This window comes from Stylophora pistillata, unplaced genomic scaffold (genome assembly GCF_964205215.1).
Source record: "Stylophora pistillata unplaced genomic scaffold, jaStyPist1.2 SCAFFOLD_132, whole genome shotgun sequence".
NCBI classification, from domain to species: Eukaryota; Metazoa; Cnidaria; class Anthozoa; order Scleractinia; family Pocilloporidae; genus Stylophora; species Stylophora pistillata.
Genome location: NW_028290810.1, coordinates 175,466 through 202,500, shown reverse-complemented (window position 1 = coordinate 202,500; position 27,035 = coordinate 175,466). Strand labels below are relative to the sequence as shown.

Below are 27,035 nucleotides of genomic sequence, written 5' to 3'. Positions count from 1 at the left end.
TTACAGTGATGTTTTAAATAATGATCAAGTACTGGGAAAGAACATTATCTGCACTACCCATGGCCCTCTTTACTTTTAGTGTTGTGCAAATTTGGATTCTAGGGAGCCATTTTGTTTACCAGGGGCCATTTGCTCTGTTATTTTAGTTACACTTAGTCAACAAGGATTGTGTACTGTGTAAAAAGGGCTCAATTAAGGACCAAAACAGCTACAGTAATTACTTCCTTGAAGACATCGCTTTTGCTAGAATGTTATGAATAATTTGTTGTTTTTCTACTGATGCCAACTCAAAACCAAAATTCAATACTAATTTTTTACTTAGATATGCAAACATTTGTAAGTAGCGAGCAGAATTGTCATGAGTGAAAGTTGTCTAAAGTTCCATCATCTGCCTTAGTTGAGCTCTGAAGGAAGTCTTAGGGTAATAATTTACCGTAAGTAAATTTAAGGTATTTTTTGCAGTCACAAATTTGATTAATTAAAATTAATTAAATTAATTTGCTGAACATTTCACTGATAAATTAACTTTAAAAACCCTCCATCTGGTTCGAAATCAGGCCAGATTGCTGTATCAAAGTTAGGTCAATTTAATTCCATAGAGGTATAACCAAAATGCGACTGTTCATTCAGATCATGCCGCATTAGACCAATCAATGGAAATGAAATCATCGATCAATTTAGCTACATTACAATAAAATGTTAAATAGTATAATCTAAGTGAAGAGAATGACCCAATATTGATTCTAGAACCTAAGTGATAATAATTAGCCTAAGAGAATACACTCTTGATTGAAATGCCAAGACCAACAGTATTATGCTGGAGCCAGAAAGTATTTTTGTTAATGAAAGTCATGTAACCCTTTAAGCATACTTTTGAATGTTAACTCTAAAGTTCATTTTCGAGGAATTGCTTTTTCCTTTGCTGTTATTTGCTTTGCCTTTAAATGCCTTAAAGGTTACATTGATTTTAATGTTTTGTCATGTGTAAATTTTAAGACGTCTAAATATAACATCAGAAATAGTGAGGTTACACTGGGGAAAGGCCTTTTTGGAACTGATGTTTTTAAGTTTTCTTTTTTAATCATATTGTAGACCTGTGGAATTCTCTTCCACTACACATTAGAATGATTGAATCTTTCTCATCATTTAAGAACAGTATTAATGAATTTTATCAAAACAAATTTACTGGAAATAAGGATAGATTTTTATAATTAATTAATAATTATTGTCATGTTAATTATGCTATTCGAGCTACTATATTGTACGTAAAAATTTTTTCCCTTCATTGAGGCAGTTTATTCTTATGAGGAATATTTGAATTCTGTATAAACTGACCTAATTATTCAGATCTTGTAAATTTTTTATTTTTTTTAATAATCATTAATTTATCTTTAATTTGTATATTATGTTAAGACCTGTATAATTGAAATTGAGTATATTAAAAGATTAAATTAAATTGTTACTGCGGACGTGTCACGTATAGGATTAAAACAACACATCATTTATCTTTAATGCTCTCCACTGAACAAGTTTCATCTCAGTATATTAAGTGTACTTCACCAGGACCCAACTTATATGGTTTCTATTCTTATGAAATGTACCCATAGTAAAGTCGCTTTGAATTTGGTGATTCGTTGCAAATTATTTCACAACTATAAAATATTGTCGGTTAATTAATACAAATCACCTTTGAGGGAAAATTTCCTTGGTTTCTTCTTATTATTTCTTTACTGATAGTTAATATCTGCTTTTTTTAAAAAAAGTTGAATTGTACTGTATGGAATTAATTATATTCAATGTGCGAGCAGTCGTGCATTCGGAGAAAAGAGAAAGGCAAATCACTGATGGACACTAATAGCTTTGACCTTAGTTTGAGCTGAACAATCAACTCTGATTTTACAGTTACGAAGCTAACTACACTTGCTAGGGAGATTATTTATAGTAGCATCAAATATTTTTTTCTTTTTTGGATAGATTGTAAAGATTGTGTGATAACTGTCAATCATACAGTTGTTCATGACTTCTTTGATGAGGTATTTTACGTTGCACCGATTTTGAGCTTGTCGCTTGTTTTCAAAGATGGAACACTTGGCAGGTCTGAATGGGACCTCCTTTTAAAATTCAGCTGTGAAATTTTGGATGCCACGCTCAGAAATCGTATGGCGACAGCCATCATCCAACGTGTATAGTTAATAACTGCAATGTATTATGTCATAAATACGCCAGTCTGATACTGAGTCGTCGTTGCAAACACAGGACATAACTTTAGATATAGGGTGGGTGAAGAGCCAAGAAAATGACTAATAAAACAGGGTTGACTGGGCCACCGGCTACTCCCAAATTTCATATATTTAGAAAATATAAACAGAAAAATGAGGTTGATTTCGCGAGGTTCCAGTGATTACCTGTACACCCCACACTAACAGGCCGGTTAATGACCCCAATTTTCCGAAAATTAGAAAATAGCTGAAAACGGGGTCGTTCTCGCGAAGTTTCCAGTGACTACCTATACCCCCCACCAAAACACCGGTGAATGACCCCAATTTTCAGACATCTAGAAAATAACGAAAAACAGGGTGGAGTTCAGAAGTTTCCAGTCATTATCCATACACTCCGCACTAACACACCGGTTAAGGACGCCAACTTCAGATATCTAGATACTAGGAACAAAAAATGGGGTCGATTTTGGGAGTTGCCAGTGATTACCCATACACCCCCCACCAACACTCTGGTTTAGTGACCCAATTTTCAGATATGTAGAAAATAGCAACAAAAAATGGGGTCGATTTTGGGAGTTGCCAGTGATTACCCATACACCCCGCACCAACACTCTGGCTTAGTGACCCAATTTTCAGATATGTAGAAAATAGCGACAAAAAACGGGGTCGATTTCGCGAGTTTCCTGAGTGATAAGCTATACACTCCGATTTAATGCTCCGGACCGAATTTTCAGATATTTCAGTTGAAAATAACAACATAAAACAGGGTCGATTTCGGGAGTTTCCAGTGATTACTCATACACCTCGCACTAAAACACCGGTTAATGACCTCCATTTTCAGATATCAAGAAAATAGCAACAAAAAACGGGGTTGATTTCAGGAGTTTCCAGTCACTATCCATACACTCCGCACTAACACACCGGTTAAGTACCCCAACTTCAGATATCTAGAAACTAACAAGAAAAAACTGGGTCGATTTCGGGAGTTGCCAGTGATTACCCATACACCCCGCACTAACAAACTGGTTTGGTGACCCCAATTTTCAGATATCTAGAAAATAGCGACAAAAAACGGGGTCGATTTTGCGAGTTTCCTGTGTGATAACCTATACACTCTGCTTTAATGCTCCAGGCCCAATTTTCAGATATTTCAGTAGAAAATAACAACAGAAAACAGGGTCGATTCGGGAGTTTCCGATGATTACCCATACACCTCGCACTAAAACACCGGTTAATGACCTCAATTTTCAGATATCTAGAAAATAACAACAAAAAACGGGGTCGATTTCGGGAGTTGCTAGTGATTACACATACACCCTGCACTAATACACTGGTTAATGACCCCAATTTTCAGATATTTACAAAATAACAACATAAAACGGGGTCGATTTCGCGGCACCTCGCCCTATCACACCGGTTAATGAGTTTGCAATGCTTAATTTTCACGTGGAGACTTCTGTTACTTACAGGTTGTATAGATTTGAAATAACAACAGAGAACGGGGTTTATCTCTCGCGTTTCTGGTCACTAGCGATACACCCCACATAACTGACATTGCTTAATAACCCCGAATTTTCAGATATGACAAAATTATGACTTTGCTAGTTTTCAGCGCTTATCTCAACAGAGAGTCTGAAGGGGGGGGGGGAGGAGGTTCCACTTGTCGGTTAATATTCAGTCACTTAGTCGGTAGTATTTTTCACCCTTTGTCGCTAGTCGGTTAAGCAGCACGACGGGTTGACAGGTCCAGTTTGTAACTTCTTGGATAATGTGGAATAAAATGTGCAAAATGGGCCTGTTTTAAGTACTCCATTTTCAAATAATTGGAAAATGATTGAAAGTGATAACCAGTATACCCTGCGTTAGGAGATTGTTTAACACCGATTTTTAAATCTTTGGAAAACTATCGTCAGGGACTCGATTTTGTTTGTTCAACTACAGAAACTGGGTCATTAGGCCACTTGGGTAGAAAGGGACTACCCGCAGGTCAAAAAGAACGTTGTCCTAGCTTCTTGAACCATTTTAGACAGAAGGGTCACTTATCGGTATCTACCGTATTTATTCGCCTATAAGCCGATCTCGGCTATAAGCCGAGACCCTAAACTTCTTCATGTCAGCAGCTTTGCATTGAAATAAAAAATAAACACAAAACATTCGGCTATAAGCCGAGACCTAATAATTGCAAAGTACTCCACGCGTGTCGTTAACTGAGATGAATTAACATAAACCGAAAACAAAAGGAGCTTCCCCCTCGGGAAACATGTAACCAAAAAGTAGGTTATTTACTCAGTTGTTATTGGTCGTTTAATTGAAAGTAACAACAAATCACAGATAAGTTGAATTTAATGTGTAAATAAATAGAACCATGCGTGACATAACAAAACATTCACCTGAGTTCAGAATCCTGTCTCAAACAATCGCTCTCTTTCAAAGTTATCGTAATCGATCATCATGCCGAAAGTTCGTCGTTCTTCATACAACTTAGCGTTCAAACTAAAAGTCGTTGCTGAAGCAGAGGCCGTCGAGAACAACTCCGACATCGCTAGAGATTACGGAATCAGTGAATCGATGGTGCGTCGCTGGCGAAAAGATTAAGCGAACCTGTTTTATGGTGAGCTTAAAATGTCAGCAAAGCGAAAGACGATGGGCTGCCTTTCGCCAAAGTATCCTGAATTGGATCAAACACTACTGGACTGGTTTTCAGAGCAGGGGAGTCAAGGTAGGTCTTTCGCTTCTTTAAAACAATGAAAAGCTTCGATCAACTGATATCTGTCAGATCGTGTTGCAATGTCTACACAAACCGTGGGAATGACCGCTTCTGATTGGCCAGTTTTTCATGTCGTCAAAACAAGTCAAACAATTGATCTCTGTTATCATTTACAGGAATTGCTGTAAGCGGATTAATTCTACGGCTAAAGGCGAAGGAGTTGAGCAGTGATCCAGACTTCAAAGCCTCACTGGGTTGCTACCAGAGATGGAAAAAGCGCCATTCCATCAGCCTTCGCACTAGGACAACCCTGGCCCAGCGACTCCCACAAGATCTGGAAGAAAAGATCATCCAGTTCCATCAGTTCGTGATCGCACTTTGGCAGCGGTATGGCCATTCGCTCTCCAGGCTGTTCAATATGGATGAAACTCCTATGCGATTCGAGCTTCCGTCGAGCAGAACCAACGATGATTTACATGTACCTACCCTTCGTGATCTCGGAAATTTGTGTTTGTTGATAATCGCTCGGCTTACAGTCGAATAAACATTGAATTTCGAATCTTGTTAAGCACCCTTAAATATTTTTTGGCGAAAATACACGGCTATAAGCCGAACCCCCTTCCTTGGCGAGAATTTACCTGTTCTCAGTTTGATTTGTTGGAAAAATCGCTTGGCTTATAGGCGAACAAATACGGTAATCTACTTGGGCTATCCAGGCACGTTCAATATCTTAAAAAGTTTGAGGGTTCTCAGTGTTGATTCTGTAGAGTCCAGGCAGATAGTTTGATGTTTGGAATTACAGCTTTATTGTAATTACAGCTAGTAATACGCTACGGCTGTGAAGTTATAAATTAGTATCAAACCGCAAATGGACAAAAGAATGTTATGCATATTCGCAAATGTATATGCACTACTGATAGTAACTGTTTTTCTTGAATGTATAACATTTTTTGAATTACATTGATTTATTGAAATAGTACAAGGCTGTGATGTACTTTGCAAAATTATCCGCACTAAAAAGTAACTGAAAAATATGCAGGGCTTACTGTAGTTTGCGAAACGAAATGGAATAACTGTAGTTTGCGAAATGAAAAATCTGTAGTTTGCGAAATGGAAAATCTGTAGTTTGCGAAATGAAATTCCTCGCCTAGGCTGCGAAAAAGAAAAACAAAAAAGGGACGCTCGACTAAATACCCTCGACTTCGACATAAGACCCTCGACCCATGATGGCTCAACCAAAAGTTAGACTCCCCTGACCTGTTAGAAAATGTAACGCAAGGGTCTCCTACCTAGCAAATGTATGCAAAGGTGATCGCCAGGATAGTCTCCCGCCAGAATTTAATTTTGACAGGGAAATTTCATTTCGCAAACTACAGATTTTCCATTTCGCAAACTACAGATTTTACATTTCGCAAACTACAGACTTTTCATTTCGCAAACTACAGATTTTTCATTTCGCAAACTATAGATTTTCCTTTTCGTTTCGTTTCGTTTCGTTTCGCAAACCAAAGTAAGCCATCTCAAACTTCAAGTTTTGGGGATTTTTTCGCGTTTTGTTCGCACTTTCATCATTAAAATATCCTCAACCGAAGAGCCATTAAACACCATGAATATCCACATAGTTAGAAATGTTGGTGAACTTGTCATACTCCTTCATTCATCTTCAAAAAATTTTACAAAAAGGTGTCGATTGTCCAGTTGAAACCTCGCAGAAACGCGTCCCAAACTCAACAAATGGCGTTAAGCTAATGCCACTCGCGCATGCGCAGGCCAAATGCCTCTCTGTTCACTTTGCCGCCTTTGAGGACCAACGCTTCGGAACCGCACTTCTGGTTGCAGTTCATCTCCCGTTGCAGGAATACTGGGTAAGTCAACTGCTGACTCATATTATAACATCGTTTGTGCACGAGTCAAACTTCGATCGATCCAGTTAGTTCCTGCGTTTAAACCGAGCAAATTTCAAGAGCGCGGACGCGGTTGCTTTGTTCAGGTCGCATGAATTTTGAAGATCTATGGCTGTTTCCAACGAGGAATCGGAACAACTTCAGAATACCCGTCCACATCATTTACATATGTCGGGAGGCTTTGAAAAATGAGGTATAACACAGTAGACGCTGTCCTTAGTCAATGAGTCAATGAAATGTAATTGATATGGCAGGGTTAACAATACATGCCTGCGTAAGAATTTTAAAATTATGCTCTATAGGTATTATAAATCATTTAAAATAGACTTTTTTCAATGCTTTTTTTAAGCTATTTACATATTCATGATCTACGACAGATGATGGTAGCTTATTCCAACAATCAATAAAAAAAAAAAAAAAAAAATGAAACTAGTGGCAGCGCTTGGCCAGGTAGTATTTAATTTTGATTTGATTTCATTTATCTTTGGTTTCATTTTATTTCTATTTTACATTTCATTTACTTTCACTTGCTTTTATTTTAAAAAGAAAAATAAGAAATAAATCGAAATTTAAAAAAAAAAATAACAAAAATAATTCCTATAAATTTGAATATGTTTAATGGCAGTTCTCGGCCACTATACACGTCTGCAACACTTATGTCTTTGTTTGTCTGAGGCATTAAATGATTGAGAATTTTTTTCTTTTGGCGTTGAAAGGCCCATCCTAGTGAGTAGTTAAGATCTCAAAAACTGATTTATAGCAATCAATTTCTTTGAGATAGAGCCATTTAGATATTGGTATGTAAAATGGCTTATTCTGTAAATAAAAACCCTCAAAAACAATTGCGTCACACACCCTGGACGTGGCCACTACTGCCAATCTAGATTTGGATTCTTATAGAACTATGTATAAGCTTTCATGAAAAGTAAGTTTGGCTCTCATATTTTGAATTTAAAAATCTGTCAAATTTTCATGTCTCATGTGGAATAGCCCTTTTTAGCTCAAAATTACTTACTCCAAAAACATGCACTCGGCAGTAATATGAAATGAACTTGTGGCTTAAATTCAAAAGGGAACAGCAGATCTGAAAAAGATTGAAGAGCAAAGCAGCAAAAATAAAACAGTTATCTTGGCGACCAGTCTTAAGGAATAACCCCTGTTGGTTCAAGTGCTCAGCGTATAAAAGAGATACCTATTTTTATAAGTTGAGGATGTCTAAACATGTTGTTTTAATCAGTCCTGGCAAGGTGATTAAAGTAGGAAATAAAGAGGTACAATCTTCTTGCTACCCACCAAACAACCTATTCATGTTTCTGAAAAGACGTATTAAAAAAAGACCTTTAAAAAACAGCTTCTCCAATAATCATCGGTTGTTCCACAGAAACTGCAATCATGGCCTTCCTATGGCTTAGATTTTCAACAGATAGTGATATAAATAAATGTGGGTATTACACTGTAGACCTCCTTTTATTGCATGTACTAAACGTTTTATTCTAGACTAAAGATTTCAAAATTAACAAGTACAGTATGAACACCTCATTTACTGAAACACACAATGTACTGACCTTATTTGACTGAATAGTGACATTTTGTGACTCAATCAATCAATCAATACTTTATTTACCCACGTAGCGTCAAGGAGCTCATAGAGCTTGTTCAAAATACATAGGTGCCTCTAAGATTAAGAATCTAAAAAACCTAATACATACTGTCAAGACCTAATAGATTAGAAATTGAAATTGGACTTTAATTGATTTTAATAAACATTGTCAGTCCAGTGACAGAATCCTTTATCACAGATGAAAAAGCGACAATATAGTGTAATGTCAGCTCCCATTCAGCCTGTGTTACAAAATAAAGAATTCTATAGCTGAGAGGGAAAAAGGGACTCACTGAAACAAAATCAAGGTACACTTGATAAACAGAAACATAAACAACATGCAGTATGATGCACGATCCTCGTAGTATTGAAGAAAATCATCAAGATGCAGATTGTATGTTGACTTGTAAATTTGTGTTGCAACATCCAAGGTCTCTTAATCTCTAAAGCTATAACTAATAGCTCCGCTGATCTTCTACAGGTAGAGAGACATTGTGCTTTCAATGCTAAAGAGGTGCAGCCCCAATGATTCCAAGGATCTCTTTATGATTTTTTTCAATACACAGCACAATAGTTTTTATCAGTTAGTCACTGACCTGATCAAGCAGCAGGCTAAAATCCACCTCAGTGACTGGAGGTAGTGCTGGATACACACCTGACAGAATTTCAAAATCGTTAGAAATAGGCTAACCTTTTGACGTCTGGAATGATCACCGTGAACAGTGAACACTCAGTGGGGAGTTGAGAGACACAGTTACAGATTTGCATATAATTATGAAGAATTCTTGTAATCCCTAAGTGTTCAGATAAGGTTTTGTAAAGTTGATAAAGTCCTCTATTGCTTTTATAAAATATTTGTCAAAAATAACTCAACAAAGATAGGGTAACATGACAACTATGTTTACATATTCTCACTACAACCCTTACCATTCATGAAAATAACAACATCTGATCTCACCTGAATTCAACTGTGCTACATCAATAAGAATTGAACTTGTCGGTGAAACTGAAGAGAAAAATAACAAGAAAGATCTAAAGAAATATTTCAGCTTTTTTAAAATTATCTTGCTCTTGATAACAAATGAGACTGTACATAGTAACAACTAATGCTCTGGGTGCTTTATTCATCATTGTCACTGTGGTTTGTATGAAGCTATCTAATCCATCTGACAGCTGGTCGTCATAACAACTTGCTTTTTATAGGATGTTTTTCCTTCATTGCTACTTTAACTTAATCGATAGTTTTTTTGGTGTGTGTTTTTATTGACCAAGACAAAGCTTAGATGCATAAAAAGACAAAAAAAAAAAACAAAAAACAGGCAAATAGTTAGCTATCTTCACCAAGCAAGCATGCTAATTAAAAAATTTTTCATCAGTTGTAAAAGGATTTGGTGGCTAAAATAAGAATAAAAAATGACTTGTTTATTTTGAGAGCTAGGAAAGATAGCCTATTAATTGCTTGTAGCACAGGAGGAGAGATCCATAAAAATGCAGAAAAGAAAAAGGCAAAATTATCCAGCTATCTTGACCTAACAACCTTGGTCGCTTAAGTATTTAGTACATGGTAAAAGGTTTTAGCTTAAATAATCAAGGATGACTTGTTTATTATGAGAACTGGAAAGAAATTCAATGCTTAAATTGCTTTAAATCCATGCAGCATTAATTTCCTATAATAAGGTAACACTTGAAGGGTAGAAGTGAGTTTGTGTTTTTTACAAAAAGAGGTTTCTTTTCTTTTCCATTCAAGGTGACACTAATAAAAATGTTAGATGTAAAATGTTTGATGAAATATCAGAATTAATACAAAATGTAAACATACCTTCTCTTTGCTTTTTCAAGGCACTCTGCAGTAAGCACAGTGATCACATTGCAGAGAATAAAATGGCTATCCAATCTTGCGCTCTTCTGCTGTATACAACAGGTTCTTGTCAAGCAATACATTTTTAGAAAATCCTTATTAAGGTGTTTTACCCTATGTTATTAGTGTTAATTACCTCTGGTTAGCCTCATTTATTTTTACTGAAACAACAGACTTCAAAATGTAACATCACTTTAATTTTATTTTCAGGTTTTGTATAATAGTGGAAATACAGTTCAGCAACATACACTCTCTGAAGCATTCAGGTATGGGCCTCAGTAATGAAATGAATTGGGTTTTTTTTAATACTTTCCTTATTATAATTAAAGTCTGTAAGTTATAAGTTAATTAACCAGCACAAGTTCATCCATTGATCACTGTACTTTATTTTGTGACATCTTTATGTCTCCATCAGCCAATTCCTGAATGAAATTAGACTATGATGAGCTCACGGCCTTAGATCAGCTGTCAGCATGTGGTCTCAAGAACTTCATGTTTGATGTAGCCAAGGTTAGTGAGGCAGGAAGGGGAAGGGGATTGGTGAGCTAATCTGGACTGCACACTTGCAAATGGTTTTTATGTGCAGTATCTGACTGGGCAGATACTAAATTGTAGCATTCTCTGGAGGTTTTTTTTTTGGTGAGCTAATCTGGACTGCACACTTGCAAATGGTTTTTATGTGCAGTATCTGACTGGGCAGATACTAAATTGTAGCATTCTCTGGAGGTTTTTTTTTTGGTGAGCTAATCTGGACTGCACACTTGCAAATGGTTTTTATGTGCAGTATCTGACTGGGCAGATACTAAATTGTAGCATTCTCTGGAGGTTTTTTTTTTTTGGTGAGCTAATCTGGACTGCACACTTGCAAATGGTTTTTATGTGCAGTATCTGACTGGGCAGATACTAAATTGTAGCATTCTCTGGAGGTTTTTTTTTTTTGGTGAGCTAATCTGGACTGCACACTTGCAAATGGTTTTTATGTGCAGTATCTGACTGGGCAGATACTAAATTGTAGCATTCTCTGGAGGTTTTTTTTTTTTGGTGAGCTAATCTGGACTGCACACTTGCAAATGGTTTTTATGTGCAGGATCTGACTGGGCAGATACTAACTTGTAGCATTCTCTGGAGGTTTTTTTTTTTAAAGACCAGCTATAAAAAACACTAGGTGCAGGCAAAGGTAAACATTTATTTTTGAACAAGACTATGGTGTTTCACTGCTTTGTTGGATTAAAATAGACTGTGCTTCAAACACCAGAAGCCTGCAAAAGTGCAGCTACTTCTGGAGAACATTTCACTTACTTCAAAGCCTATGGAGACACTTGAGACTTGTGAAGCCTTCTGAATGAGATCGTGGAAAGTAACTCAGTAACCCTGAGTTTTGATGATTTACAGTTTACTAGTGGTTTTGGCTGTATTGCGTGATGTTGCAGAATACAAGATAATCTTAGTGGAAAGGCTGCATGAATTGAATCTCAATCAGTTGAATTTCCTTCACAGGCAAGAGGTCTCATGGCTGAAACTCTGGACATGCTTGCACAGAAGGGAAAGTTTCATCTTTCTTGTGAACTTCAGGGCAAGTTGGCATCTAGAGGTTTCACTGATATTATCAGCAGAGGTACGAATGGCGAGAAAGACATGATTGCAGCACTTTATTGAATAGTTCAATGAAGGGGCATTCACGAGATGATTTTGCACAGTGTTCTGTTGAGTTGACCTGTTCAGAATTCTCTTTTTAGAATTGAAAGAGGTCAAATTTTTTTGGTAAGATGCATGAATTTTTTGATAAAGATTTGTTTATTTTATAATTGTAAAAGCGTTTGACTCTTATTTTTCATACCATCATCACTGACAATGTAATATGTACAAGGTTCATCCTTAAAGTAGCAGATGCCAGCTCAGCAAATAAGAAATAAAGAAAACAAGGTGGCAGTTGAAGTGGGTTCGTTTTTATTTTGTAATGATTTTTAATTCATACTTACCTTGTATGCGGATAACAGGTGCTTTTATACAGTGTATGGATCCTAAGGATGCAGAATCATTTCTGTTGTCTTAGGTACTGTGAGTGAAAATTATTTCATAGGTATAATCTGCCTAAATTTGCTCCATGTACTTTTTGTTTTGAGGTTCAGCTATGTCTTGAAGATAAGAGGAAAGTTTCAACTGAATGCTTGCATTTTTACTGGTTCTTCAGTAACCCTTTCCCTCCCAAGAATGTATTAGTAAATAAATTCTCCATACTGTTTGCTATTCTTTTCCTATAGTGTAACTTTAAAGAATTTGGTATTAGATCAACTAATAATCCCCTCATTGATATGTTTCGTTATTCTCGTTACTCATCTGCTTGATATAATATTGATGTTGTAAGGAGAATTAAGTTCTGTCTCATCACTTATGGGAGTTAAACCAATTTTTTGTGCCTTCCTTTGATTTGCAGCCTGAAATTATTTTAAGTCATTTGAAGTTCCCTCTTTGTCATCTGACTTCATTGAATGAAGAAACCTTGGTACACATTGCTCGAGTTCTGGACCCATCTCGTCCTTCATTTAGATCCTTGGCAAGTTAAGTGAGACCTCCAAGGCAGAGGTAAGAATTTGTCATTATTTGTAACGACCAAGCTTAATCAGAAATTTAAACTGTATTAACTGTCAGTGTCAAGAGGGAATAACAACTAAAGCCAATAAATAAAAAGCTTTGAAGGTGTTTTCAAGGAACTTTCAGATAGGATTAATGATAAATATGACTACTGAACAGATTATGATTTACACTATATATACCATGAATCAGTTGTAATGCATACTACTATCATATGTTAGCAGTTGTGAAATACAGGTATGAATGGTTTAAGATTGTGATGGTGATGGTGGTTATTGTGGTAATTTGATAAGGGTTTACATTCATAAGGATGTTTCACTTTCATTTAATTTCAGGACTGTATCTGGAAGCTCAATCAGCTCAGTGATTTCTCTTGAAAGTACTGCCAGATTCAGACAGGTCTGCATGAGTTATGTTTTTTTTTTCTTCGACAATATATTATTTCATTTATTGTAATTAACTTATCCACACACATCCAACAGAGAATCATTGAAATGTCCAAAGGATGAAACTTTTTTTCAGTGATTATAATGGAAGTTTTAGTGGAAGTGAATGAGAGTTGGCAGGGGGGCACGATAAACTGTTGTTATGAACACTATAAACTAAACTGGAACAAGATAAGGAAGATTCAAAAGATCCATTTATCTTACTTCCTGCAAACTTTTTAAAATAAATGTTGAATTGTTCCTAGGGGAGCAGGGATGGCACAGTGGTGAGAGCACTTGCCCCCCACCACTGTGGCCTGGGTTTGATTCCTGGACTTGGCGTCACATATGGGTTGAGTTTGCTGTTGGTTCTCGTCCTTGCTCTGGGGGTTTCCTCTGGGTCCTCCTGTTTACCTCCCTCCGCAAAAACCAACATTCCAAATTCCAATTCGATTGGAACAGTGGACAAGAAGAGCCACCCAGTAGAATGTCCATTGCTAATTTATTATTTATTATTTATTATTTTTTAATTGTTCACTTTCGGTGATATAGGAGGATCATAAGCAACCTTCCCTGCATGATCTGACTGAGCTGTTTTTATGTTGTCTTTTGGTTTTAAATTATCTCAGAGATGATAAGTTGGATGCTGATGCAAGGTGTGTGTCCCATGTTATTTATCTTCTTTATTAAATTTTTTATAATTTTATATATTGAGGGCTGGGGGATGTCAAAAGTAGAAAGCTGCCGGCAGAAATGGTTAATTTACTTCCATGTTTCAGCTTGCATCTCCAGTTCCTTGAGAGAGATAGCATTTTTTCAAAAAAATTATCCTGGATTAGTTAGGAGCCATCTAACCAAGCCCAGTTTCTTCAAATAAGATGTTGCAGATGTCTTTGAAATTAGGGTTAATAAGAATAATTATGCCTGTAAAAGATTTAATAACTAATTAAAAGGATATTGTAATTGATACTTTTCTCTGTTGTCTGTGTCCAGAGTTGCAGCATTTAAGTGCATTACTGGAGGAGACCAAGCTTCTGAAAATGATCTGGGAAGGAAGAGGGTAATTTCAAGTATTAATAAAAGCTCTCAAATTGTGGTTGATAGTGAAGTACATTCTATGGTACTTTAGATGATCTTCCATTCAGACCATGTAATGATATCATTATCACTGGTTCTGTTCATAATAGGAAAGTACAATGGAGTTCCTTTTCAAGCCTGTCATTTGTCCTATGGCCAACAACACACGGCTGTTGTTAGTTCATCGGGAGATGTTTACACATGGGGAAGATCACAAAAAAGGAAGGTACAATGTACAGGCCTCAATTTTTTCAGGTAGGAATTTCACTATTGCTTAAATAGTGCTCTTTACTGCGAGGATCGTACATAAATACGTTTCTACAACCGCGGTTCAAATATATGAGTTTCATATATTCATTGAGTTTGATTTATCATCTTACGGCTTTATGGTGAATTAGTTTGGTGACCTGTTCCCAGTTGGCTTGTTAGCTCAATTGGTACAGTGCTGCACTAGTATCGCAGAGGTCAGTGGTTCAAATCCCATGCAGGCCTGAATTTTTTCAGGTGTAATTTTCACTATTGCTTATTAAAATAGTGCTCTTTACTGCGAGGATCATACATAAATACGGTACAATGTGTTGCCAAAAACATCTCTGAAGAATTGAGTGTTATATTTTAGACAAAGAAAGTCTGCCAAATGTTAACTCATCACTGCCTATGTGCTTGTAGTGTCATTATTGAAAAATATTGCTGATCCTATAGCAGCTAGTATGCAGGACACATGTCATATATGTTTATCAACTTTATTGGTCTCATAAGTTATGAATATACAGAAGTAAAAGAAATTTAAAAAAAGGACCAAATAAGATTGCCGAAACAGAAACAAAATCCCATGTGAGGCGCAACCCGAAAACTAAAAAGAAAAAAAATATATATCCGATAAAAAAACTAATGAACTATATGAACTTTGTAATGGGCCTTGCTGATCACCATAGAGTCTCTGTGGCTCCGTGCTAAAGCATCGGAGCACCGAGTCCCAAGGTCTGAGGTTGGATTTGTCATGGGGACTTAAAAATTTTTCTTTCCCCCACACTTGTGACTTAAGATGAAATGTAACATCTTTCTAAGGTTACTGTTACGTAGTTGTAAATTCAGATATAGGTGATCACAGGATTGGACTCCCACTTTTTATAGAGAACAAGATAGATTAAACTTATGATTTCCAATTAATAATGGGATGGTACATTATGTAGGATTTTTTTAATATATCAAATGGAACTAAGATTGTTAGGCTGTGGCACAGGTTGATCAGGAATGTAGCTTCTTTGTCTGGTTGGTATTTGCTGGCCAAACCAGGTCACCTCACACAGTGCATTTTTCTATGCTCTAGAATTTACCAGTTCTGCCTTTATTGCACTGATTAATTAGATCTTGTGGAGTATAAACAAACAATTAATCTTTGAAACCTGACAAGTTCAAGTATTGTCTGTAAGATATTTTCAACCTGTTCAAGTAGGTGCTCAAATTCATGCTCCAGGGTTAAAAGTGATGATGTCACAAGGCGTAGAAAGGGTGTGGGTCCCCATGGGGGCATATGGGCGCACTGGATGTCAATAGGTTAATTAACATGTTGCTAGCTCTCAAGAAGATCAAGATAAGAGGTTTAGCTTATTCACCTCAGCAAGAGAGTTGAAATTTCAAAGTGAGTAGTATGCAGTGGGGCTGAACATTCCTAGCAGAGTTATATACATACATACATACATACTTTATTTTTCATGTAGGTCAGTACAAGAAGGCAGCTAAAAAGCTGATGTGGACTTACAAATTTAAATATATCTACAACAATTTAAATATTAATGTTATCAAACTTAAGAATTATTTACAATGAGTAAGAAAAAAAAAATGAAGAACTGCTTTCATTTTAAGCAGGAACCATTAACCATAATCTCTATTCTGAGTACAATGTGATACAGTTTGATTCATTGATGTGAGGGCAGCTGGCAAGAAGTATGCGTCAGTGATTAATTTGATTATTTTCCCTCACATAGGTGTATTCTTGGGCATCATCAAAGTATGGACAGGTAAGAAATACAACTTTATCAATGCAAATATTATCAGCATCCTTGCAAGATGTTCGTTTTGATTTTAACCCTTTAACTTAACCCCAAAGTCTGACTGTCAATTCTCCCCTCTAACTGCTACACATTTCCTTGTAAATTAGTTACAAGAATTTTACGTTAGATCAAGATAGCAATCTCTACATAAGTTTAAGTATCTCACTACCTGTTTACTGGGTAATAATTTATATGGATATTATAGGGACTTGAAGGATAAAAAGGCAGAGCCCTACCTGAATGCCATTTCTAAGGTAGTCGTTTTCAACTTTGATCACAACATCTTTGAATCAGATAATGCATTTAGAAATAATTTCCTGATTCACATGATAATTTTTTTTAACAATGTTGTGTTACGTATGATGTACGATCCTCGCAGTAGATAGTGGTATTTATGCAATAGCGAAAATCAGACCTGAAAAAAATCAGGCCTGTACGGGACTAGAACCACTGACCTCTGCGATACTAGTGCAGCGCTCTACCAATTCAGCTAACAAGCCAACTGGGAGCAAGCCAATAAGTTGGCTGGTAATAAACCCATGAAAGTGATAAATGAGATAGAATAAATATATGAAGTTCATATATTTTGAACTGCGGTGTTAGATACGTATGATGCACGATCCTGGCAGTAGATAGCGTTATTTATGCAATAGCGCAAATTTTTTTCAGGTCTGATTTTCGCTATTGCATAAATAGCGCTATCTACTGCGAGGATCGTGCATCAGACGTATCTAATACCGCAGTTCAAAATATATGAACTTCATATATTTATTCTATCTCATTTATCACTTTCACGGGTTTATTACGAACCAACTTATCGGCCTGCTCCCAGTTGGCTTGTTAGCTCAATTGGTAGAGCGCTGCACTAGTATTGCAGAGATCAGTGGTTCGAGTCCCGTACAGGCCTGATTTTTTTCAGGTCTGATTTTCGCTATTGCATAAATAGTGCTATCTACTGCAAGGATCGTGCATCATACGTATCTAATACTGCAGTTCAAAATATATGAACTTCATATATTTATTCTATCTCAATGTGGTGTTATTTTGAGGAAAGTTTGGCCAAGGAGACACAAAGCAACAGACAAGGCCTGTCTACATTACCGAGCTATCGGACAACAAATGTATAGCAGTTATGTGTGGACATTATCACTCCATGGCTCTGTGAGCAGATCACCGGGTGTGGTCGTGGGGATGGGGAGTCCATGGACAGTTAGGAGTGGGTAGCATTAAAGATGCACTCCTCCCAACACATGTGCAAGCACTTGATCAGTATCAAGTGACCAAACTAGCTGCTGGGTATTCACACAGTGCAGTACTTACAGCTTAGGTTGGCTTTGGTTTGTTACAAAGTCAATTCAATCTGCACCTGAATACCATAAATCCTATAATAAGCCTTCCCGGGGGAGGGGGGAGCTTATTTATTCCACGGATTTGGGGGGGGGGGGGGTGGCTTAGAGGGAGGCTTATTAATTTAAAGTGGAAAAACTTAATTTAAAGAGGAAAAACTTCATAAGTATCACTTCTTTTTGAACAAAATGAAACACAGAGTGCTAGTAATATTCTTCAGCACACAAACTGATGGCCATGGTTTACCATGTTTCCCACCTAGTGGGTTTTGTGCCCTGACCAAATATTATATTTTGACCTAAGTTTTACTAAGCTGGGTTATGAGACAAAAGACTGTTGCTATGAAAGAACTTGTTAAGGCCCACATCAAGGAAGAGCCATACACTTGAATAAGCCATTTTTGTTACATTAAAAATTCAAACTTGGTTCAGAGGCTAGGGGGGAAAAGAAACAAAAGATATCACATAGAGGTTGGACAATGAATGATTAATTGCTTTTGGTTGATTCGTCCTAGCCTGAGAGTCATGTTAGAATTTTAATATATGAACAGTGGCCTCACCTATTTATTACTGGAAATAGAAGAGGCAATGTTTTCCAACCCTGTTTAAATCATTTCTTTTTTCAAGGACAAATCCTCACATTTGGAGGAGGTATGAAAATACAGTCAAGCAGTTCACAGAAATTTCCTTTAATTTGTAATGTTGTTTCAAATTGGTTTGTATTGTGGTCATTTTGGAAACGTACAGGCTGCAAGGCATTTTTTAGAAATTTGAACTTTGGAGATTAACAGGGGAAGGGCAATCGGGCAAAACCCTGTGTTGAATTTTAAGCAGTGTTATAATTCGATACTCTCCCAGTGATAAGCTAGTATTATTGGATCTCAGATTTAATTTATGGTTTAGGCTGAATATAAAATACAAATCCATGTAGTTGGACACTTTTTGTCTCTACATACATTGTGCTCTCCAGAACTACCTGGCTCATGTTAATCCCTTAATGATGTTTAGGTTAGTTGTCTCTGATTTTGTAAAGACATTTAGGTATGTATCTTGTGGTGTTTGTTTTACTTAGGACTGTATGGTCAGTTAGGACTGGGAAACAATAGTAAGCAGACACTTCCAGTGCTTGTACGGACTTTAAAGAATGAGAAACTTTACTTAATTTGTTGTGGATCATTTGAAAGTGTAAGTAATTTAGCCAAATTTTCTTACTTTATATTTTAGTCTTTGCACCACTGTTGATACTTTGTTAAGGTGAGGAAAACATTTCTATTGTGCCCCATGCTCATGGTGACCATTCTTCTTGTGGCGACTGGTGTGGCTACTTAAAAAGTCCTGCGTCCTACAAACACAGAGGCCTTCCCCATGGCAAGGATCTGATGGACAAAAGGTTGAGGCAGTCACTGGAAAAGATCATAGTAGTAAGTACAGTGTACATGTATGCTGGCACAGCTCGCTCCTCACAAATTCCCAACGCCAACCATTTTACCTGTAGAGGAACACAACTCTTAGAAAATAGTGTTAGTGCTTATGATTGTATTCTAAATTAAATTAATAACTGCAAGGGATAACGCTATAAGTGTTAGAGGACTATCAACCTCTTTTTCCGTTTCACAAGCTTTAAGAGATACCAAATTGTAGTGAATAAAAACCATTTGCTTCTTCAATTTAGGTTTATGCTTCAAATGCCAAGAAGCTAGCTCCCCTTGGGTCGAGCCAGGCAATTCATTAGAGTTTGCAAAGAAAATGGACAAGAAAATACTAATTTTGAAACAGAAACAGAAAACAAGAGAGTACAAGAAGAAAAGAATTGAGAAGAAAGCGAAGCAGTTGAAAAAGACAAAACAGCTTGAGAACAGAGAAGGACAACAGTATAGTTCTGGAATGGGCTTTGATGGACATGATGCTGCTCAGGAAATTTCAGCACCACCTGCAGCCTCAAAGATTGAGAAAGTATCGTTAACCAAAGACTATCATCAAATCATATTTGATTTGGAAACATCTGGAAGGGGTAATTAGCTTTGCAGGGTGAAGTTTGGCAAAAAAGTAACAAAGTGAATACAAGGCTGTGCTCTAAGGAAAATTGAATGGAGCCCAGTGCTCTGAAACTGTGAAATCTAGGGTGCCCAGCATATGCTTTGTATAAAAAAAAAACTAAAATTTCCGAGTCACCCAAGTGGAAAAGTAAGGCGCCAGGGGCCACTGGGCGCTGTTAGAGCACAGCCTTGGAATATAACCATGTTTGTCCCAGCAGGGTGTTTTGGAATTGCACATTAGAGAATAATTATATTTAATCATGGAATTGTTTTGCTATTTTGCTAGATTGCTGAATACTCGTCCTGCTAATTTGCATCCCATAGATTCCTTTGTTTTATCATGCCTTGTTCTTAAAGAAAATAGGTCAGATGCAAATTAGCAGGACAGGTGTTCAGAAATCACTCCTATTTTTATTTTAGATATACCCTGCATAGATGCACTAAGCCTTTTTATTACATTTTTCTTTGTAATATCTTTGTAAAGTATTAATTGGATTACAATATCTTAAAACAGGTAATGATGCTGAAATCCTACAAATTGCAGCAACAGATGGTAATGATGAGTTCTCTATTTATATCAAGCCTCGTAATGTACTATCACCAGAAGCATCTGCTGTGAACAAACTCACCTTCCAAAGAGCAATACTGTTTTATGATGGGAAGCCAATAACTGATGCTGTTGCAGTTGATGTGGCACTGAAGACCTTCATTGAGTGGCTCAAATCAAGAATGCCTTGCATTTTAGTAGCACACAATTGCAAATCCTTTGATGCCAGGTTCTTGGTGCAAGCAGCAGAGAAAAATGGAGTCATGGATGACTTAGTTAAAACAGTTTCTGGCTTTACAGACCCTCTTTCAGCATTCAGGGAATTGCTTCCTGAAAGGAAATCCCAAAGCCAAGAAAACCTGGTACAAGGTCTTCTGGGTAAATCCTATGAAGCTCACAATGCTCTTGCAGATGTGCAAACACTTTACCAGCTGGTGAACAAGTTTCTAAATGTCAAACTGCTACAAAAGCACAGCTTCAAAGTTTCATGGGTGGCATCCTATCAGAAGCTCCTAAAAGAAAAGAAACTTCTGGTTAATACCCTGCAGCCATTAGTTAGAGAGAAGTACATTTCAGCCTCAATGGCCATTAAGTGTGCAAGCTCAGGTTTGGGTCTCCCTCACCTGAGAGTGGTATACCAAAGAGGCAAGGAAGAAGGGGTGAAGCAAGTTCTGATGGAGAGGTTTGACAACAAACCCAGAGTCTCCTCAAACAAGCGGGTGCTGGTGCAAATATGTCAGTACTTTACAGATACTGCAAATTAAGATTGTGATTTGTGCAATTAATGTTTTGAAATAATTTTTGCACGGAAAATGTAGTAGTCAGAATGAGGACCAGTGAGACATTGGAGTGTGGTTCTGAAGTATAAAAAGCAAATTTTAAAGTGCAGTTCTTATTTTTCAGAGTATACTACATTGTACTGTATATATCACTCCTGTTAGAGTGATGGGTGAAGAATTCACATTTTGCTGTGTATGGAAACCAAACAAGACAACATACAAAGAATACAAAGAATTTGGGTTGTCTGTCTAGCATGGGGTCCTTGACTCCTTTAAGGACTATCCCTATGGCATTTTTTTTTCTCCTTTTTCTCTCTCTTTTGTTTACTATGTTGCCATTAAATTGATAAATATAAATATAAATACGAATCAACAGTCTTTTCTTCAAGTTTTTTGTCAAACCTTTATTGCCCAAGCAAAACAAATCGAACCCTAGCTCACTGGAATTAACAAAACGCCAGCGCTACGAAATTGTTTCAACTATATGCTTATAACTTCAAAATCTCATCAAATCTTGACTTACCTCATTTTTTATTATTTTTTCACCCTTTCCAAGTATGAATTTCTGTGTTGGTGACATCAAACACATAAAAACAACCGAAAAGAAGCTTATTATCGAGTGCATACTTCGAGCACGATGGACACCATTTTGTCTCGTCCCAGTCCCCACCGTGCAAATTCTTCATCCTGACTACGATCTGAAAACCATGTCCACCTTTGACGGCAGTTTGTGAGGAAACAAGCACGGTGACACCCGATTTTTTTTTCAGGTTTTTGCTATGAACAATCTAATAAAGAACATATTTGAAGAATAAAAGAAGTTTGACGGTAGAACATTTTTTTTTTGGAAAATAGTTCCGTACTTTGTGTATTTTGGCCAAGGCGAGGACTTCAAGCTAACCACGGAACTGTCCGAAAAAGGGCAAAATCCCCACAACCGAGCAATCAAAAACAGCTAAAATGAAGCAATACCGCTTATTTTGATAAAGGAACCTTCAATTTCAAAATAAAATTTTGTTTCTTTCAAGTAACCAAGGCTAAATTCAGTTGGAAGGTGATTCGAATTTTTAACGCACAACCAATAAAAATAGCCCATTTTATTAGCCTGCCGACGCATAAACAAGCACGGTGACCCCATTTTTTTTTTACATTTTTTTAATGTTTATATCATGAATGTTAATCATACCAAGTTTCAAAAAACGTTTGATAGTAGAGCAATTTCAAGGGAATTACCTTAAGGCGATTCCCTTGTTTTGCACTGCGCAACCTTTTCTGCGCATAACATTGCGACATCCAAGATGGCGGCCGTTCTTCATGCTAGCGTGAGAAAAACAAACAAGGGCCGCTTTTGCAGAGCGAAAGCTTTTATTTGCAATAAGAATGCCGCAAATCGGCTGAAAGCTTCTGGTAATGCTCTGGTAAGACAAGAAAATGAAAAGAATGTGCGTGATCCGGAAGTCTGCAGTGGATTTCCACTTCGCGGCCGTCGAGTTGTGGAATTCAATGTCCCCCTGTGAGGCAGCTCTACAGCTCTTCGACTGCATAAAAGAACCGGTGTCTGGGTTAGGATCACTACTGTACATATCCTCTTCAAACTCTGAGTGTGGAGAGACAAATACCTGTCGTACAAACAAGACCCACCGTAGCACCGGAACAACGCGAGGGAGACCAATCTTTGATGTAAACACGAAGCTCGCTGCAGGTTTATTTACATTAAACGTGGCTAAAAATCTTGTTTTCCACCATTACAGCATCCATTTAACATCTAGCCAATTTGTTAATAAGTTGAATCGAAATATTTACAGGGATGCTACACGCAGGCATAGATCCTACCCACGTAAACGAGTAGTTATCATCCATCAATATACCATCACTTGGAGAGTCCACGCTGAAGGCTCGCGAGAGGGAAGTGGGGCTCCAAGTTGAAAAGTTGGCCAAGGAATCATGTCTGAAAAGTTTGGAAAGCGAAAGAAACATGTGGAAAGATGATAGTGAAAAGGAAAATGTGGAGATAGGAGCGTCATATGACATGGGATGGCAAAAAAGGGGAAAAGCCCACAACAGCCTGAGAGGTACACTGCAAATTCAACATCTGAAAGAATTAAAAAGGGTGCATTTGGTTATGCATTTTCTTAGAAAGCTGCTGTTTTTTTCTCTGGATTGTTCTTTAGCTTACTGACAGTTTTGGTGTCAGCCAATGATCAAAGTTAATGAACTAAATAATTAATAAATAAATAAAATATATCCTTACTTTCACCACTAGGTGTTGGCTCCATGGTTGGCCTAAAAACTGGCAAGGTGATTTGCTATGGTTCAAGGTCAAAGAAGTAATGTATAGAAATATATTTTGTCTACTAGCACCTTGTTGTAAACAACAAGAGCGATGTTTTTTTTTTTCAATTTGACCAAAAAAGTACAGAATCATTCAACATATGACAGCACCCATATTTGTCTCCTCTTGAAAGTGTTATCCAGGACCTTTACTCATAATGTCTTTTGTAAAGGTGTGCAACAAGTGAAACTGCCAACAGACAGTCGAAAAACTCTCGCATGCACAACTGCAGGCTCAACTGGGAAGGCTCGTCAAAAGCTATGGAAGCTGATGTTTGTGTTGATCTAGTCAAAAGGTAATTACTAACCAGGTAAGTAATAATAAAAATAAAAAATAAAATAACAATTATAATAATAGTTGTTAACATGTCAAATTCACAGCTCTATTGCTGCAAAGAGAGACTTGTGGAATCTACCTCAACTGGTAGAGCGCTGCACTAGTATCGCAGAGGTCAGTGGTTCGAGTCCCGTACAGGCCTGATTTTTTTTTTCAGGTCTGATTTTCGCTATTGCATAAATAGCGCTATCTACTGCGAGGATCGCACATCATACGTATCTAATACCGCAGTGCAAAATATATGAACTTCATATATTCATTGCATCTTATATGCTTATAACTTCAAAATCTCATTAAATCTTGAATTACCCCATTCTATGTTATTTTTTCACCCTTTCCAAGTATGAATTTCCGTTTTGGTGATATCAAACACATAAAAACAACCGAAAATAAGCGTAATATCGAGTGCATACTTCGACATCTGATGCCCGATATATTCTGTACGATTTCGTTCTTTGAGCGTGTGACGCCGTCACAGCCGTCACAGCCGTCACAGCCGTCACAACAGAGGGTAGACTGGGCTTGACTCACTCGTCAGACTGTTAAGGATACTCAAACGATTGACTGAACTTGACTCATTCATCAGACTGACTTTTAAGGATACTCAAAGGATTCATTTAGCCTAAGTCGAATTTGTTTACGAAGTACTTTGATTTCTTTGCTGCGAATTTTTTTAGTTACGGATGTGGTTACGTTGTGCGCGTATAAAAGCCTCGTTTAGCGTCGCTTTAGCTATTGTATGATTGTATTTCACCTGGATTAGGCTGGGTTGCACGAAAAATATATCTGGCATGGTATAAATCCACGGATGGGATGGCATTTGTCCGGAGAAGAAAGGAGTGCTGTTGAAGTTTCGGATGTGTGTTTTGTGGACAAGTCTCTTTTAAAATGGCAAATTTCCTTTGCGTAAGTTCTTGTTGAATGTTTCCGGAAATTTTGTTATAATTCCTTTTTGCACATAGAGCCGTTTAATACTGTTGAATTGCCAGTCAATAGTCGTTTAAATTTTCGCGAGCATTAGCGTGACCCCGCGTGAAACTGAATTAAATCTCGAAATGTACACCTCTGTTCGTTACCATCTAAATGTACAGCCGGTTAACCATTTGTTCGTTACCTTGTTTTTGTGAACGTAAGGCTTTCTCTATAATCTGTTATTTATTATTGTTTTTGTTGATAATTATTGGACACAACTCCTTTTAGTTGACTTTGTTTTTTAATTTGGAAGTTGTCGTTCTTAGGTCTCGTTTAGTGGCTTTGCAGTCGCCTTTAACGAAGTCCATGGACTTAATTCAGGTAAGTGGTACCATTCCAGTATGGGGCCCATGAATATAAATAAAAGCAATTATTTCCAAAGGGTAACTGTTATTTTTCGTCCTGTCGAGTTTGGAGTTTACAGCTACTCTATAATTTGAGCAGGTCGAGGGGACGCGAAGGTAGGTGGCGCATTACGGCTATTGGAATATAGTTTAAATTTTATTTGTATATAAGGCCCAAATCGGCCATTTCTTTCCATAATTAAGGTCGAGTGATAAAGCTATCTTTGAAATGTAAACTTTATTTGGCCTCTTTTATTTGTGATTTAAATTCTCTCCTAAATATCTCATTAATTTCTCGCAGTTGTGTCGGCCACCCTGCAGATGGCCACCAAAACTAAAAGGCGCTCATAGTTTTCGTGAAGATAACGAATGTAAAGTACTTGAATTAATTAGCATTAGAAAAAGCCCCGCTTGACTACATTAAGGGAAAAACTAGGTGATCAAAAGCTTCTTTTTCTAACGTGGGCTTTTAAAGATAATTTGAAACCACAATGAGTGGTAATAACGCGTTGTTTATTCGCAATCTTGCTCACTGTCCTCACTCTTGTGGTCGAGAACTGCTCCCGGTGGACGAAGCCCCTATGACTGCACTTGTTAAAGAGGAAAACTAGTTCTGCAAATACAAGTTTACACATTTGTATTTTGAAATATCACTTGTGGTGTTTATCCCTGCAGTTACCACGTACAATTCGTGCTATTATTTGTTTAATACACTACAATCCTCGGGGGGCCAAGTTGAATTCCTGGGCGAATTTGGTGTACTGTTGTACCCTCCTTCAGGCGTTACTTGGCAAAACCATTGCACTTCGGCTTTGTTAAGTATAGTTGTTTGGCCATTGCACTGACCGTGGCCGAGGACGCCCTATAAAAAAAGCAAAAAAAAGGAAACCGACTAATACTGAAAAGAATATGAATCTAGCAGCCATTTCGGGTCTATAGTTTCGTTTTAGATCCAAAATTCAAGAAGGAAGCTTTTTGTATCTTTATTTTGTAAATCCTTTGTAAAAATTAAGATGTGTTTCTTCTCCTCAGGATTAAGTGAGAAAAGAGTGACAAATGCTTTCTGGAATGGAGAGCTGGAAGCTGAACTAAGAGAAAGAAAGGCACTTGACATATTCTGGATGATGTTTGTTGATGATGACAGAGAGGCAATCATGGCTCACATTGACAAGCTTAGAGCCCAGGCAAATTATTCACATCCTCGTGGAGACTGCACTGAAGACTGTAATGCTAGAGGTGATGAATGGCAATGTAAACTGTTCCCTCTTTTTGCAGTTGTTTTTTTCCCAAACCTTTATTTTGCATGAAATGTAGTTTCCTATTAATGCTGAAACCAGAGGAGCCAATAGCAGATTGGATTGGAGGATTTTCTAAGTCATTTATAAATACAATCTGTGATTAGGAATGGCTCTTTCATTATTATTTTGAAAGGATGTGGTAAGCTTTGGGTTGCAGACAGGTAGTGGAAGTTGAAGTTCGCACATTGTATGATGAAGAGAAAGGTGCAAGCCCTAATGTTTATTTTCTGATTCATATCATTAAGAGTTGAAATCCTTGTTTTCACTCATCCACCTTCAATATTTTTGAGAAAGGTCAACAAAAAGTGTTTTACATTACTCTCTGGGGATTTGATTATCATATTTTTTTCTCTTCTTTAAGCTTTTTCACTTTTCTTTTAAAAGAAAATACATCACATTCATAGTTTAAAATTTGTTGTAAATTACTATGTTCACTTTCTTATTGAACTGCATTTGTTTTGTTGCTATTTAAAAATAACAATAAATTTCATAGATGCATAAAATTTTGAAGGACCAGTGTGAAAAAAATCTGATGGGGTCAGGGTTTGGATGAATCAGTTTGGACTCTAATGGATTCTGATATTATGAATGTGCTTCTACTGAATGTGA

The 27,035-nt window shown here is 37.1% G+C and overlaps 4 protein-coding genes and 1 long non-coding RNA gene across 28 annotated transcripts in view; 4 read left to right on the top strand and 1 right to left on the bottom strand.

Annotated features, from left to right (window-relative positions):
* LOC148715936 (uncharacterized) overlaps nucleotides 1–13,280 on the top strand; it is a 19,553-nt gene extending 6,273 nt beyond the window's left edge. For 3 of the 15 annotated variants that reach the window (XM_088746253.1, XM_088746252.1, XM_088746261.1), the window contains one exon: nucleotides 1–1,459. This exon is cut by the window's left edge and continues 229 nt beyond it. Coding sequence is in view for 12 of the 15 variants with exons in the window: in XM_088746263.1 (XP_088602389.1) it covers nucleotides 10,715–10,798; nucleotides 11,786–11,903; nucleotides 12,286–12,341 (258 nt within the window). In the remaining 3 variants the exon portion in view is untranslated. The other 12 variants (XM_088746264.1, XM_088746263.1, XM_088746268.1 and 9 more) reach the window with 12 other exon arrangements.
* LOC148715937 (uncharacterized) lies at nucleotides 8,012–10,593 on the bottom strand. Its single transcript, XR_015995752.1, has 3 exons — nucleotides 10,250–10,593; nucleotides 9,389–9,436; nucleotides 8,012–9,085 (listed from the first exon to the last, which is right to left on the bottom strand). It is a non-coding gene; the product is annotated as an uncharacterized LOC148715937 (long non-coding RNA).
* Nucleotides 13,281–13,645: 365 nt separating the features above from the next.
* On the top strand, nucleotides 13,646–18,944 carry LOC148715935 (uncharacterized). 7 transcript variants are annotated; one of them, XM_088746274.1, is made up of 6 exons: nucleotides 13,646–13,961; nucleotides 14,299–14,365; nucleotides 14,493–14,637; nucleotides 16,371–16,403; nucleotides 16,642–16,690; nucleotides 18,410–18,944. In XM_088746274.1, the coding sequence occupies exons 3-5, from the start codon at nucleotides 14,502–14,504 to the stop codon at nucleotides 16,647–16,649; spliced, it is 177 nt and encodes a 58-aa protein (XP_088602400.1). In that variant the 5' UTR covers nucleotides 13,646–13,961; nucleotides 14,299–14,365; nucleotides 14,493–14,501; the 3' UTR covers nucleotides 16,650–16,690; nucleotides 18,410–18,944. The 7 variants fall into 7 exon arrangements, with proteins under 7 accessions (XP_088602400.1, XP_088602401.1, XP_088602395.1 ...); XM_088746275.1 differs by lacking the exon at nucleotides 18,410–18,944 and adding an exon at nucleotides 17,486–17,573 and having other exon boundaries at nucleotides 13,648–13,961; XM_088746272.1 differs by having other exon boundaries at nucleotides 13,649–13,961; nucleotides 14,493–14,608.
* Nucleotides 17,871–21,532, top strand: LOC148715934 (maternal protein exuperantia-like). Its single transcript, XM_088746248.1, has 4 exons — nucleotides 17,871–18,433; nucleotides 19,037–19,203; nucleotides 19,455–19,793; nucleotides 20,333–21,532. The coding sequence occupies exons 3-4, from the start codon at nucleotides 19,529–19,531 to the stop codon at nucleotides 21,127–21,129; spliced, it is 1,062 nt and encodes a 353-aa protein (XP_088602374.1). The 5' UTR covers nucleotides 17,871–18,433; nucleotides 19,037–19,203; nucleotides 19,455–19,528; the 3' UTR covers nucleotides 21,130–21,532.
* A 911-nt stretch (nucleotides 21,533–22,443) lies between these two features.
* LOC148715933 (uncharacterized) lies at nucleotides 22,444–26,276 on the top strand. 4 transcript variants are annotated; one of them, XR_015995751.1, is made up of 6 exons: nucleotides 22,444–23,216; nucleotides 23,408–23,471; nucleotides 23,649–23,771; nucleotides 24,576–24,718; nucleotides 25,038–25,105; nucleotides 26,161–26,242. XR_015995751.1 is itself a non-coding variant. In XM_088746251.1 (6 exons), the coding sequence occupies exons 2-6, from the start codon at nucleotides 23,120–23,122 to the stop codon at nucleotides 26,164–26,166; spliced, it is 345 nt and encodes a 114-aa protein (XP_088602377.1). In that variant the 5' UTR covers nucleotides 22,444–22,846; nucleotides 22,950–23,119; the 3' UTR covers nucleotides 26,167–26,276. The 4 variants fall into 4 exon arrangements, 2 of the variants coding, with proteins under 2 accessions (XP_088602377.1, XP_088602376.1); XR_015995750.1 differs by having other exon boundaries at nucleotides 24,576–24,941; nucleotides 25,051–25,105; nucleotides 26,161–26,240; XM_088746251.1 differs by lacking the exon at nucleotides 24,576–24,718 and having other exon boundaries at nucleotides 22,444–22,846; nucleotides 22,950–23,216; nucleotides 25,051–25,105; nucleotides 26,161–26,276.
* Nucleotides 26,277–27,035: the final 759 nt, after the last annotated feature.